This window comes from Giraffa tippelskirchi, chromosome 1, assembly GCF_054371585.1.
Source record: "Giraffa tippelskirchi isolate mGirTip1 chromosome 1, T2T-mGirTip1v1.2.pri, whole genome shotgun sequence".
NCBI classification, from domain to species: Eukaryota; Metazoa; Chordata; class Mammalia; order Artiodactyla; family Giraffidae; genus Giraffa; species Giraffa tippelskirchi.
Window position 1 is genome coordinate 23,663,754 of NC_137275.1, and position 12,180 is coordinate 23,675,933.

At 35.0% G+C, this 12,180-nt stretch overlaps 1 protein-coding gene across 22 annotated transcripts in view; it reads left to right on the forward strand.

Annotated features, from left to right (window-relative positions):
• CNOT6L (CCR4-NOT transcription complex subunit 6 like) overlaps positions 1-12,180 on the forward strand; it is a 174,274-nt gene that overhangs the window by 87,096 nt on the left and 74,998 nt on the right. For all 22 annotated transcript variants that reach the window (XR_014080616.1, XR_014080615.1, XR_014080618.1 and 19 more), the window contains 2 exons: positions 8,816-8,967; positions 11,747-11,974. Coding sequence is in view for 16 of the 22 variants with exons in the window: in XM_081584275.1 (XP_081440401.1) it covers positions 8,816-8,967; positions 11,747-11,974 (380 nt within the window). In the remaining 6 variants the exon portion in view is untranslated. The remainder of the gene's footprint in view (positions 1-8,815; positions 8,968-11,746; positions 11,975-12,180) is intronic.

Here is a 12,180-nt window from a genome sequence, read left to right on the forward strand (position 1 = left end):
ATGTCAGCCTTTTTCTTTTATTCACACTGATTATCTTAATTTTAAAGTAGTCCCAGAGTTAGGAATAAACTATTTCCTCATTCTTACCATGGAGAGTACCTGGCTTCACAGTCAGTGCTTTTAACCACTGTACTAAACTGAATCTTTAGACTTCTTTTATATATATACAATTTGTATATATATTTTTTATTGAAATATAGTTGATTTACAGTGTTGTTAGTTTTAGGTATGTAGCAGAATGATTCTGTTTTACATATATATATATATTCTTTTTCAAATTCTTTTCTCATATAGATTATTAGAAAATATTGAGTATAGTTCCCTGTGCTATACACTAGGTCCTTGTTGTTTAGACTTATTTCAGCTTCTGATATCACTTGTACCTCCTAAAAGGTTATTGGAAAAATTACCTTGAATTTCATATTTGTTACCTGTATTCACACACAAATTTCCTTGAAACATAATTTTAAAAAATTACAGATAACACTGATGAGATGTGACATCAGCTCATTTTTCCATTTGCCATTGTTTCTTTCTGAAGGATGATATTATCATTTTTTTTCATTCCTTTCACAGTTTTGAGCGGAAAATATAAAATGCCTTGATAGTTTATTAGAGGTAATTAAGATTTTGAACTAACAGTTATAACCATTATTTAGGAAACTTTAGACAACTGATTATTTGAAAACTGAGACTTGAATTACTTAAAATGCTGTGAATATTTTTCACTTTGAAATATTTTGTAAAACACACATATGCATATAGGTATGTATTTTGTCTCTCTCTGTGTGTTTGGAAAACTTATTATAGGTAAATTTTTTAAAGTCGAAAAGTTTCTCTTTGCCATATTTTGTCCTATAGACTAAGCAGTTAGTAGAAATGGAGTCTTGGAGCCCAGTGCACGATTTGAAGAAATCAAAAATGTCGAAAAATGGAGCTGAAACCAGACCTAGATACTAGACATACTTGCTGTTCCTGAGGTTAGCATTTCTGATCTAATCATACTTTGCTTCAAATCAGTGAGAAAGGGAAAGATGAAAACAGCAGTTTTAGAACAATGTGACCATTACAGTGTGAAGAGGTCTCTTCCAATAGGGTTGGCAACGAGGTTGTCATGGTGCTTAGTCCTTGTTATATTGCCTCTGCTCTCTGTCTCAGAGATACCAGGTAAGACCAGGTCCTTGTTTTGCCTTCCATTTTATGACAGATTGTTTTGTGGTTGAGAAGAGGGTCTTCATTTATAGATTATATAGTATTATCCCAAAATGACCTATTCTGATAATCCTGTCTTACTAGTTTCTCAGTTACTAATTTTGTCTGTCATAGGTGGTGGTTGCATTTAGAACTTTAAAATCAGAGGTTGTGATTTCTAGTTTCCAGTGTTAGCTTTCCCATTATTTAATCTGGAACATTGCTTTATGCCAGTTTCGTTACCTTTCCAGTGTGGATGTTAATAATAGCTGTTCTGTCTGACTTCAAAGGTTTTTTATGGGGCTAAAATGACCAAAAATGTGAAAATGCTTTCAGTGGTTAAAAGAGTTGTACAGATATATCTAGAATGGTGAATATCCACTTTTCTTCCCTATTTATCTCACTCTCTAAGCTTACCTTTTCTAGCAGATGATTGTTTGGAACTCCCATGATTACTTGACCCAAGAACACATTTTATAGCATCTTATACTGCATATACAATAAAAATTTCTATTTGGTTTAGGTTTAAGAGTGAGTTTAATGTGATTAGAAAGGGTCATGGTTCACTGAAAGGAGAAGCAGAGTAGAGATTATTTGCTTGAGGTGAGAGGGGAGAAAGTAAGAAGTACTGTTGTAAAGTAGTATGGAATAGAATATGGGTAAACTGTTTCTTACTATATTATAGATGTATTATAATTATAAATATAGTATAAAATAAACACAGAAACAAGATGAGTTGTAGGAGATTATCTAGCTATACTGGTGCTGGAAATCTTATTTTCTAAAAGCAGAGTCCCTGAAAAGTTCTTATGGCCCAAGAAGCTTATCTGTGCCCTTATTTAATTCTCACTGGAAAAAAGGAATTTTCTGTGGCTCCTCAGTTCTCAACTATCTCTTTGATTCTTCAACTGTTGGTGAAACTGAGATAATAAGATTGAGAGTATCACTCTGACCGTTTCTGCATCTCTAAGCACTAAAAAGGGGAGTGTTTGGTTATAATGATATGTGCTCTATTTAGGAAAACTGATATTATTTTTCTGAACTTTTTGAAACCAAAGACATTAGAAAGTAGATACCTCAAGAAGATTGGGATGTTTAAGTCAGAAATAGGGCAATACAGTAATAAATTATACCAATGAGGAAGAAAGCTGAAGGAGTAATTTGAGGCAGTTAATGAACCAGGTAATTGTTCAGGATTCATTTTAAAAGAAGTATTTTTTTCCCCTAATTAAAAACTCAATAACAAGCATGTGTTAAAGAAAAAAAAAGAGCTTATGAACCTGTTTTCTTTGCCATGAAAATTAAGAAAAAAGGGAAAATTGGATGAAAGTGCTAAGGCAACAAGAATATTTTAAATAACATCTGCACTATACCCATGTGCATTGTGCAGTCACTAATTAATGATCAAGGAAAAAAACTAGAGTCTTGCAAGTTCTATTTTGCTTTCATGGTCTCTGTTGAGGAGACTTGTTTTCAAACTGAAACGACTAAGTTGAGGTAAGGAGGAAATTGGGAAATCAAGAAGAGGAGCTTGGGAAGCCAAGCAAATCACTAAATTGCCTTAACTAGTTAGGTTTCCAAATCAATATAATTATATCCCATGGTATTAAAATATCTTGCCAAAATGTGATTAGAGAAGTAGATGGCATGAGTCATCCATAGTGAGCATTGGAGTATAGGAGCAGTTCTAGTATATTGGAGACAAATAAACCACTTCATTTTTCAAAAAGAATTTGTAAGCCTCAGTTTTCCTCATCTTTTTAGTGGTAATGAGCATTGGTTTGGCCAAAAAGTTTGGCTTTTTCCACAAGATACTACTCGAATGAACTTTTTGGCCAACTGTCACAATTTGAGTTCTCCAGAAGCAAGACTCCCAAGTTAGTTTGGTGTTCAGGAGTTCACTAGGGATCAACAGCTGTGGCAAGGAAGTGGGGAAAGCAGAATTGAGCATAGAGAGTAGAACTGTGTTGCACATTAAACAGCCTCAGTTGACCCCACCTGTAGCTTTGGAGCTGAAATGGCCTGTGAGAGTTAATCCAGGCGGAACCAAAATCCCCAGACCTTTATCTTTTGCTTTTGATCTGTAATGTGCCACTCCCAGAAGTACTGGGACTTTGGTGAGGCAGCTCTCCGCAACTGGAGCAATTCCTGAAGGACTGATGAGGCATCCAGGCATCTCTTCATGTCCACCCTTTGCAAGTTTTAACAAAGTTTTAGGACTAGTAGTATGAAGTAATTTCACAGGTCTTGATACAGAGTAGATCCTCAATAACAGATGGCTTATTATTGTTTAAATTTGTTCTGCACTATTGAGAATTTTGATTATATAAGAGAAGACATATGCATACATACAAGATTTATAAAAAACCAAAAAGCTAGCAAGGGTATTTTAATCCTTTGGAAAAATAGAATGTTGTTTCAGATTGCCCTTAATATCTGAATGGGTGAACTAATGAGCAGAAATAGAATTGATACTCAATAGAAATAAAGTCTATAATTCTTCAATTATTAAAAGAAACAGGGAGAGAGAAAATTATTTGAGATCACAGAAAAATGTTTATATGCAAAACAACTTATTACTAAGCTAATGAATCTATTACTATAACTAATGTCATTAATTATAATAGCTCATATCAGAAGTACCTTAAATGCCTAACAGAATAGTTCAATCATGGTGAATTGATTTAGTGGGCTATAATGCAACCATAAAAATTGATTGTTGAAGCATATATATATATATATATTTTTTTTTAATTGTAGGATAATTGCTTTACAAAATTTTGTGATTTTCTGTCATACATCAACAGGAGTCAGCCATAGATATACCCAGGTCCCCTCCCTCTTGGACCTTCCTTCCATCTCCCTCCCATCCTACCCTTCAGCCTGTCACAGAGCCCCTGTTTGAGTTCCCTGAGTCACACAGCAAATTCCCATTGGCTATCTGTTTTATATATGGTATTGTAAATTTCCATGTTACTCTCTCCATACATCTCATCTTCTCCTTCCTCCCCTGCCCCCACGTCCATAGGTCTGTTTTCTATGTCTGTTTCTCCATTGCTGCCCCGAAAATAAATTCATCAGTGCCATCTTTTTAGATTCCATATATATGTGTCGGTGTGCAATATTTATATTTCTCTTTCTGACTTACTTCACTCTGTATAATAGGGTCTGGGTTCATCCACCTCATTAGAATTGACTCAAATGCATTCCTTTTTATGGTTGAGTAGTATTCCATTGTATATATGTACCACAGCTTCTTTATCCATTCATCTGTTTATGGGCATCTAGGTTGCTTCCACGTCCTAGCTATTATAAATAGTGCTGCAGTGAACATTGGGGTACATGTGTCTTTTTCAGTTTTGGTTTCCTCAGGGTATATGCCAAGGAGTGGGTTTCCTGGGTCATATGGTGATTTTATTCCTAGCTTTTTAAGGAATCTCCATACCATCTTCCATAGTGGCTATATCAGTTTGCATTCCCACCAGCAATGGAACACTCTTGCATTATGTCTTCTTTGGAGAAATGTCTGTTCAGATCTTTCCCCTATTTTTTGATTGGGTTGTTTGTTTTTTTGGCATTGAGTTGTATGAGCTACTTGTATATTTTGGAAATTAATCCTTTGTCATTGTTTCATTTGCTATTATTTTCTCCCATTCTGAGGGCTGTCTTTTCTTCCTTTGCTGTGCAAAAGCTTTTAAGTTTAATCAGGTCCCACTTATTTACTTTTGTTTTTCTTTCCGTTACTCTAGGAGGTGGGTTATAGAGGATCTTGCTTTGATTTATGTCATCGAGTGTTCTGCCTATGTTTTCCTCTAAGAGTTTTATAGTTTCTGGTCTTACATTTAGGTCTTTAATCCACTTTGAGTTTATCTTTGTGTATGGTGTTAGGAAGTGTTCTAATTTCATTCTTCTACGTGTAGCTGTCCAGTTTTCCCAGCACCCCTTATTGAAGAGGCTATCTTTGCCCTGTTTTATAGTCTTGCCTCCTATGTCAAAAGTAAGGTACCCATAGGTGCGTGGGTTTATCTTTTGGTTTTCTGTCTTGTTCCATTGGTCTGTATTTCTGTTTTTTGCCAGTACCATACTGTCTTGATGACTGTAGCTTTGTAGTATGGGCTGAAGTCAGGAAGCTTGATTCCTTCACCTCCATTCTTCTTTATCAAGACTGCTTTGGCTATTCAGGGTCTTTTTGTTTTTCCATATGAATTGTGAAATTTTTGTTCTAGTTCTGTGAAAAATGCCATTGGTAATTTGATAGGGATCACATTGAATCTGTAGATTACCTTTGGTAGAATAGTCATTTTCACAATATTGATTCTTTCTACCTAGGAACATGGAATATCTCTGCATCTGTTTATGTCGTCTTTGATTTCTTTCATCAGTGTCTTATAATTTTCCATGTACAGGTCTTTTGTCTCCTTAAGTAAGTTTATTCTTAGATATTTTATTCTTTTTGTTGCAGTGGTGAATGGGATTGGTTCCTTAATTTCTCTTTCTGATTTTTCATTGTTAGTATTTAGAAATGCAAGTTCTTTCTGTGTGTTGACCTTATATCCCACAACTTTGCTGAATTTACTGATTAGCTCTAGTAATTTTCTAATAGTTTCTTTTGGGTTTTCTATGTATAGTGTCATGTCATCTGCAAACAGTGAGAGTTTTACTTCTTTTCCGATCTGTATTCCTTTTAGTTCTTTTTATTCTTTAATTGCCGTAGCTAGGACTTTCAAAACTATGTTGAGTAATAGTGGTAAGAGTGGACACCCTTTTCTTGTTCCTGATCTTAGAGGAAATGAAGCATATGGTATTTGATAGGGAAATGTCCCTGTCTATATTAGAATATTACTTAGAGTATTATTACTAAGTATAACTTCGAGTATTAATTCTAATTGTATTAAAAAATGCACACACATGCAAAAGAGAAAAGTCTGGGGAAATACGTTGAGATGTTGATGGGGGTGTTAGGTTGTAAGTCACTTGACTTTTTCTTTATTTTTTTTCTCATTTCCAGATCTCTGTATGTTACTTAATAAAATAATTTTTTTCACCTTTTTATCTTTAAGCGTCTATAAATACGGAACTGAAGAGACCTGGTTTAAGAACTAAAATACCAAAAAGTTGTGGAGATATATTATTACTTATTTAGCTTACAATTAATATGGCTTTCCTCAAAGTACATTTTCAGTTTTTATTAACAAAAATATAGTCCAAAATGAAGAAGACAGTAGTTCATTTATCTCCAATTCTAGGTACTGCATCTTTGAGTTTAAACTTGAGTTTTTCAAAACAACTGTTTTACACCATATATCATGCAAAGAATTGATTTATTTTCTGGAGAAGACTTGGGAATTATATTTAAAGCAGTGTCAAGTGGAAAAGAAATTCTGTGTTCCTTTAAAGAGATGATCTAGATTTAGATTTGATGGAAGAAAGATACAGGGAAACAAATTTTAGTAAAGACAGTTCTATAATTAGATAGTCTCACTCCACCACCCTACCAAATAATATCCTGACTCTGGTAGAAGAAAAATATTATAGTATTAAGCTGTTAAACGGTAATTTCAGACTTTCCTACAGGACCCTAGATTCCTATGAATAAGCCCTAAGAACTCTGTAAATATTTACAAGTTGTTTCAAAAGTTAAATCCAAATAATTAAACTAAGTAATTTTAAAATAACACTCAAATGTTCCAAATACCAAATTTTAACACTTTGGAAATCAATAACATGTTCCTGATACACTGCTTAGTTGACTTGTTGCAGACCTCTGAATTGCTTTTTTTTGAGTTGCTTGCTTTTTTCCAAGTTCAAAGCCAGTTATTTAACCACTTGTATCTGTGTGTCTGTGTGAATTAGGGTTTTTGTTAATACTGTGTAACCAAAACAGAATAGAGAAATAAACTGGATACTGAGACTGATAGAAGACTATGATTATCATCTATACCCTCTGATTTCAAATTTTTATAAACATCAAAACAGATTCATCATTTTCAATGATTGATTTATTCAGACATAATACTGCTTTTATCTGTTTTATATATGATAATCTTACCAAGAGTTGTTTGAGAAAGAAATTCTACTGCTTAAAGACATTTTTAAAAGTCCTGATATTGAGGATGACCCATTATATCTGTAGAACTTATTTTGTATCTGCCTGCTTCTCTTTATTTCTCTTGGCCTTACCCTAAGCCACCATCATCAGTCATCCAAACGATGAGAAACTTTCTGATTTGTCTCACAGTTCCCAAACTTTGGCTCCTGTAATTCATTGTCTACAGTGGAGCTACAGTGATCTTAAAAAATATAAATCAAATAATATCATATCCTTGCTTAGAATCTACTTTAATCACTTCTCTTCCTGTTAATCTCCAACATCATTTCATACCCTTCCATTCTTTTCTAACCCATAAACGTACAAAGTTTTTTGCTAGCCCAGAACCTCTCACTTCTTCCTCTGTCTGGAATGGTCTTATTTCCATTCTTCACTCTGGTCATTTCTCATCATTCATATTCCAGTTTAAATATCACCTCTTTCTCCACTCTTTAATCACTCTGGCTTGGGAGTAGGCACGACTCGACCTTTTATGCTTCTCAGCCCATCTGAGACATTCAGACTTGGAGTCGGGAGAGGAGTATTATTTCATCTAGCACAGTGTCCTGCAACACAGTACAGGCTTAGTATTTTTGAAGGAATGTGTGCAGGCTTCACTTTCAGAGCTAGGAGGAAGATGGGGTAGGGCCCTTTTATAAAAGTAAAGATGTCTTTTCTCCTCTTAAAACCTAGTAAAAGGTAGACAGTGTATTTAGTAGGTTTTGGCTGTTTATAAATGCTTTACAAACTTTGTAAAACTAGACTAACAGAGGTTAAATGGCTTGACCAAAGTCCTTCTGCTATTAAATGGCAGTGCTGGACTCAATTCTGTTAAATCCTACAATACCTACTTCAGCACTAAGGAAAGGAAATACTGTTAGTACAGAGGCACAAGCTGTAATCCCAGGGAGAGCCGTTCCTTATCTTATAGAATCATTCCTTCTGTTCACTTATATTTACCCAATGCCAACTTTCTAGTAGAAGCCAGATGGAAAAATTGGCTTCGCCTTAGCTAGGATAAGGGTGTGTCCCTGCATTTTCTTGACAGATTTCTTGATGTGGTGAGAATAAAACTGCCAACAGGGTAGGTAGGTTTTTTTTCTCTTCTGTCTTATTAACTTGCTGACTCAGTTAAGGTTGTGTTTACCTTTGAATACCAGAAAATCCCAACTGGACTTAAAGAAATAGGAGAAGAGTAATTTTCTCACACAGGAAGTCCAAAAATGGCAATCCAGAACTAGTTTAGCTGCTTCTCCGTTCATAGTGGGCTGTCTTTTGCCTTCCTGTCTCTTACCACATGGGTAGAGATGGAAAAGGGTAAAGGAGTACACACATACACACACACACACCATCTTTGCTAGGTGGCACTTCCAAGAAGGTTTCTACAGTAATCAGACTTTTTTCCTCTCATTGGCCAGAACCGTATCACAAGACCCCTTGCAGCTAGAAAATGCCTAAGGAGACAGTGAGTAGTGTCTATATCTTGTGCTCTTCTCATACCTGATACCATAATATTAATACATTGTGACCTTTTAGATTTACATTGGTGCAGAAGCATACGGTGGAATTTAACCAAGTGGCAATGGCTAATTCAGATGGATCCGAAGCTATGCTGAACAGAGTGATGACAAAAGATAATATCGGTGTCGCTGTGGTATTAGAGGTCCACAAAGAACTATTTGGAGCAGGTGAGTGTGGTTTAAAATCTTACTAAAAATAAACACCATCTCAAGTGCAGTGTGTCATGCTGGTATTTATTGCATAGTTATTTTCTCATCTTTTAAGGAAGTTAAAGGAGATGGGTAGGAAAATAGTTCTAATTTGTCACTTTTGTCTTGGGATATTACTTGCCAGGTACTCTGTAAAAAGGAAAGTCTTTAATATGCCATTAATTCCAAAAGGTTATTTGAAATAAGAATTGTTTTAAGCTGAATCTAGAAATTATGATGACTTTTTAGCCGTATTTTTAGCTTCTTGACTGTGAAATCTTTTGTCTTTAAGGTTAAGTACTTGGCACGTTTTCTTTTAATTTCTTTGTTATATCTCAGTCATTGTCAGGGTAAGAGCGGGATCTTTTATCTACCTGGTACTTTTCTTTTCCATTTTAGATATTTATAGCTTCCTTCAAAGTCAGAAGCTCATTATGTACTTTGCATATCCAGACCTTTTTCCCCTGCTTCCTACTGCCTGCCTTTGAACATTTCATTGCTTATCTAACTGTATTTCAGGTAAAAGCAGGGAGAACGTGTCAAGACCCCATCAGGGCTTTTATTTAAGATATTTTTCTTTACTTACTTCCTGTAGAAGAAAAGGTTTTTGCCTTAAGTATTGATTTGAATTATTCAGACCATGCATATTTGTCATACCTCCTTTTCTCACTGTTCTTCAGTTTATCCGTCATCAAAGATGATCAGTCTTTGATATGAGATTTTAAATTCCTTCTTTTTTAGCCTCTTATTTGTACTTACTTTTATGTCCTTTCCAGTCTCATTCTTCTCAAAAGTTTGCTACTTTTTTTCTGATAATGCGAACACTGAATTTCTTTTGGAGTTTTACTCTCCTTTTAATCTGTAGAAGAGTAATTGTAAATTATACAGTTGACACTTACATTCTGAAATATCTCTAGTACTCCTAGAGGAGGAATTTAATATTATAGAAGGTGCTTATGGCCTCTTTGAAGGGGCAAGTTTTTAATATTTAATATAGTGAACATTTAATCTATAGCCAAAAGTGACACTATAAAACTTCTAGGAAAAGAAGATAGCTTAGAGAATTTGGGCTGCAAGTTTTTTGTTTTATGATCAAATTGCTTTAAAACGACTGTTTCTATCACATATAAAAGATACTTCAGCTACTTGTTTACTCAACATTAAAGATAATTATAGCTTGGTAAGATGGAAACTTAACTTTACCAAAATAATAGACTGAGATAATCCGGTCTTTCTGCAGAGTTTATATTTTCAACAGAAAAATTTTTAAGAAATCTGTTATAGAAATTGCAATAGAAAAGTTAATTTTGTATGTATCTAGTATTCCAACCGTACCAAAGTATATAGAGTAAAACATGAGAGTCCCTTCATCTTATTCATACCCTCTAGGAATAACTCTTACTCATTATTTACACATTACTAGTGAATATGTGTATACTTTTATTTAAATGGCATTATACCATGCATATTGGTTTCCCTAGTGGCTCAGCTGGTAATGAATCTACGTGCCGATGCAGGAAACACAGGAGACATGGGTTCAATCTCTGGGTTGGAAAGATCCCCTGGAGAAGGAAATGGCGACTCGCTCCGCTATTCTTGACTGGAAAATTCCATGGACAGAGGAGCCTGGCGGGTGACAGTTCATGGGGTTGCAAAGAGTCAGACACAACTGAGTGCGCATACACACAACACACCATGCATATTGAGTTTTGTGCCTTAAAAATTTTATGGATATCTTTCTCTGTCAGCATATCTTAACTGAGTTGAATTTTCAGTTTTTCCCTCCAAACATGCTTACAGCCTCTTTCAAGGGGCAAATTTTTAATGTGTTATCCTTGCCCACCACGTTAATATTTATTTTGGCAGAATTATAAAACAGTATTTTAGGGGAAAAAATAACCTCAGAAATTTTGTAGTTGAATACCTCATTGTCCAAATGAGCCTGAATACCAGAACGGTTAAGTTATTAGTAATAAAGTTTAGTAATTAGTAACAAAGCCACACTGAAAGCCATGCCAGCCTTTGAGAGCATAGTTCCTAATTCTCCATTTTTAAAATGACTTCTTCTGAGTGTGTGGTATGAAGATTTTGGTAGCAGATTCATAGCAAATTCACTTCCTTTATTTTATATAGATTAATATCATATTCTTGGGTTTAACTACTGACCTTGTCACTGATGTGCTCAGAAAATGCAAAGTGAAAGAATACTGGGCAGTGAGAAGGATTTAAATTAAGGTTTAGGTGATTCAAATAACTAAAGTCCTACTTCACTAGGTTATTGTGATATTTACGTGACAGATATTTAAACTACTTGTTGACACTAAACTCAACAAATCAAGGTACTATAATCAAATATTTTGTTATATCATGGGATAGATCCTAACTTGGATAGAGAGCAGGAGTTGGCAAAGTTTTTCTATGAAGGACCAGGTAGTTAATTAATAGTTTAGGTTCTGTGGGACACATACGGTCTCTATCACAGTCTTCTTTTGTAGAACCCTTTAAAAATGTAAAACCTGCTTCAGCTCATACAGGCTGTACAAACACAGGTGATGGGCCATGGGCTACAGATTGTCAACCCCCATATTGGGATTATCAGAATCGCAGCACTTTAGCTTCTAAGAAAGGGGGAAAATAGAAATTAATGGAGAAGAGTAAAGAAGTGATTATGGGTTTGGGGGAAAAACTCTTTTAAGATACTGCTTTTTTGATAATAAAGTATAATCTTAACCTTTGTTTCCCTAATGCTTAAATTTAGGTATGAAGCCTATTCATGCTGCAGACAAACAGCTGCTTATAGTGGCAAATGCCCACATGCATTGGGACCCAGAGTATTCTGATGTGAAACTCATTCAGACCATGATGTTTGTCTCAGAGGTTAAAAACATTCTGGAGAAAGCCTCAAGTAGGCCTGGCAGCCCAACCGCAGATCCTAATTCCATCCCGCTGGTGCTATGTGCAGATCTTAACTCATTGCCAGATTCAGGTATTGATAACATGATTTACTCTTTGGGGTCAACTTTGCTTTTACTTCTAGTTGAAAGGTCAGCTGGCTGTTAACTTTTGAGCAGAGAATTTCTCTTCTAAATTCAAGAGTATATCTGTAAAAAATCCCAGGAATAGGACATGGGGTAATTGAGAAGAGTTTATTCAGCTAAGCTATTTCCAAAGGTTAAGGGACACAAAACAATG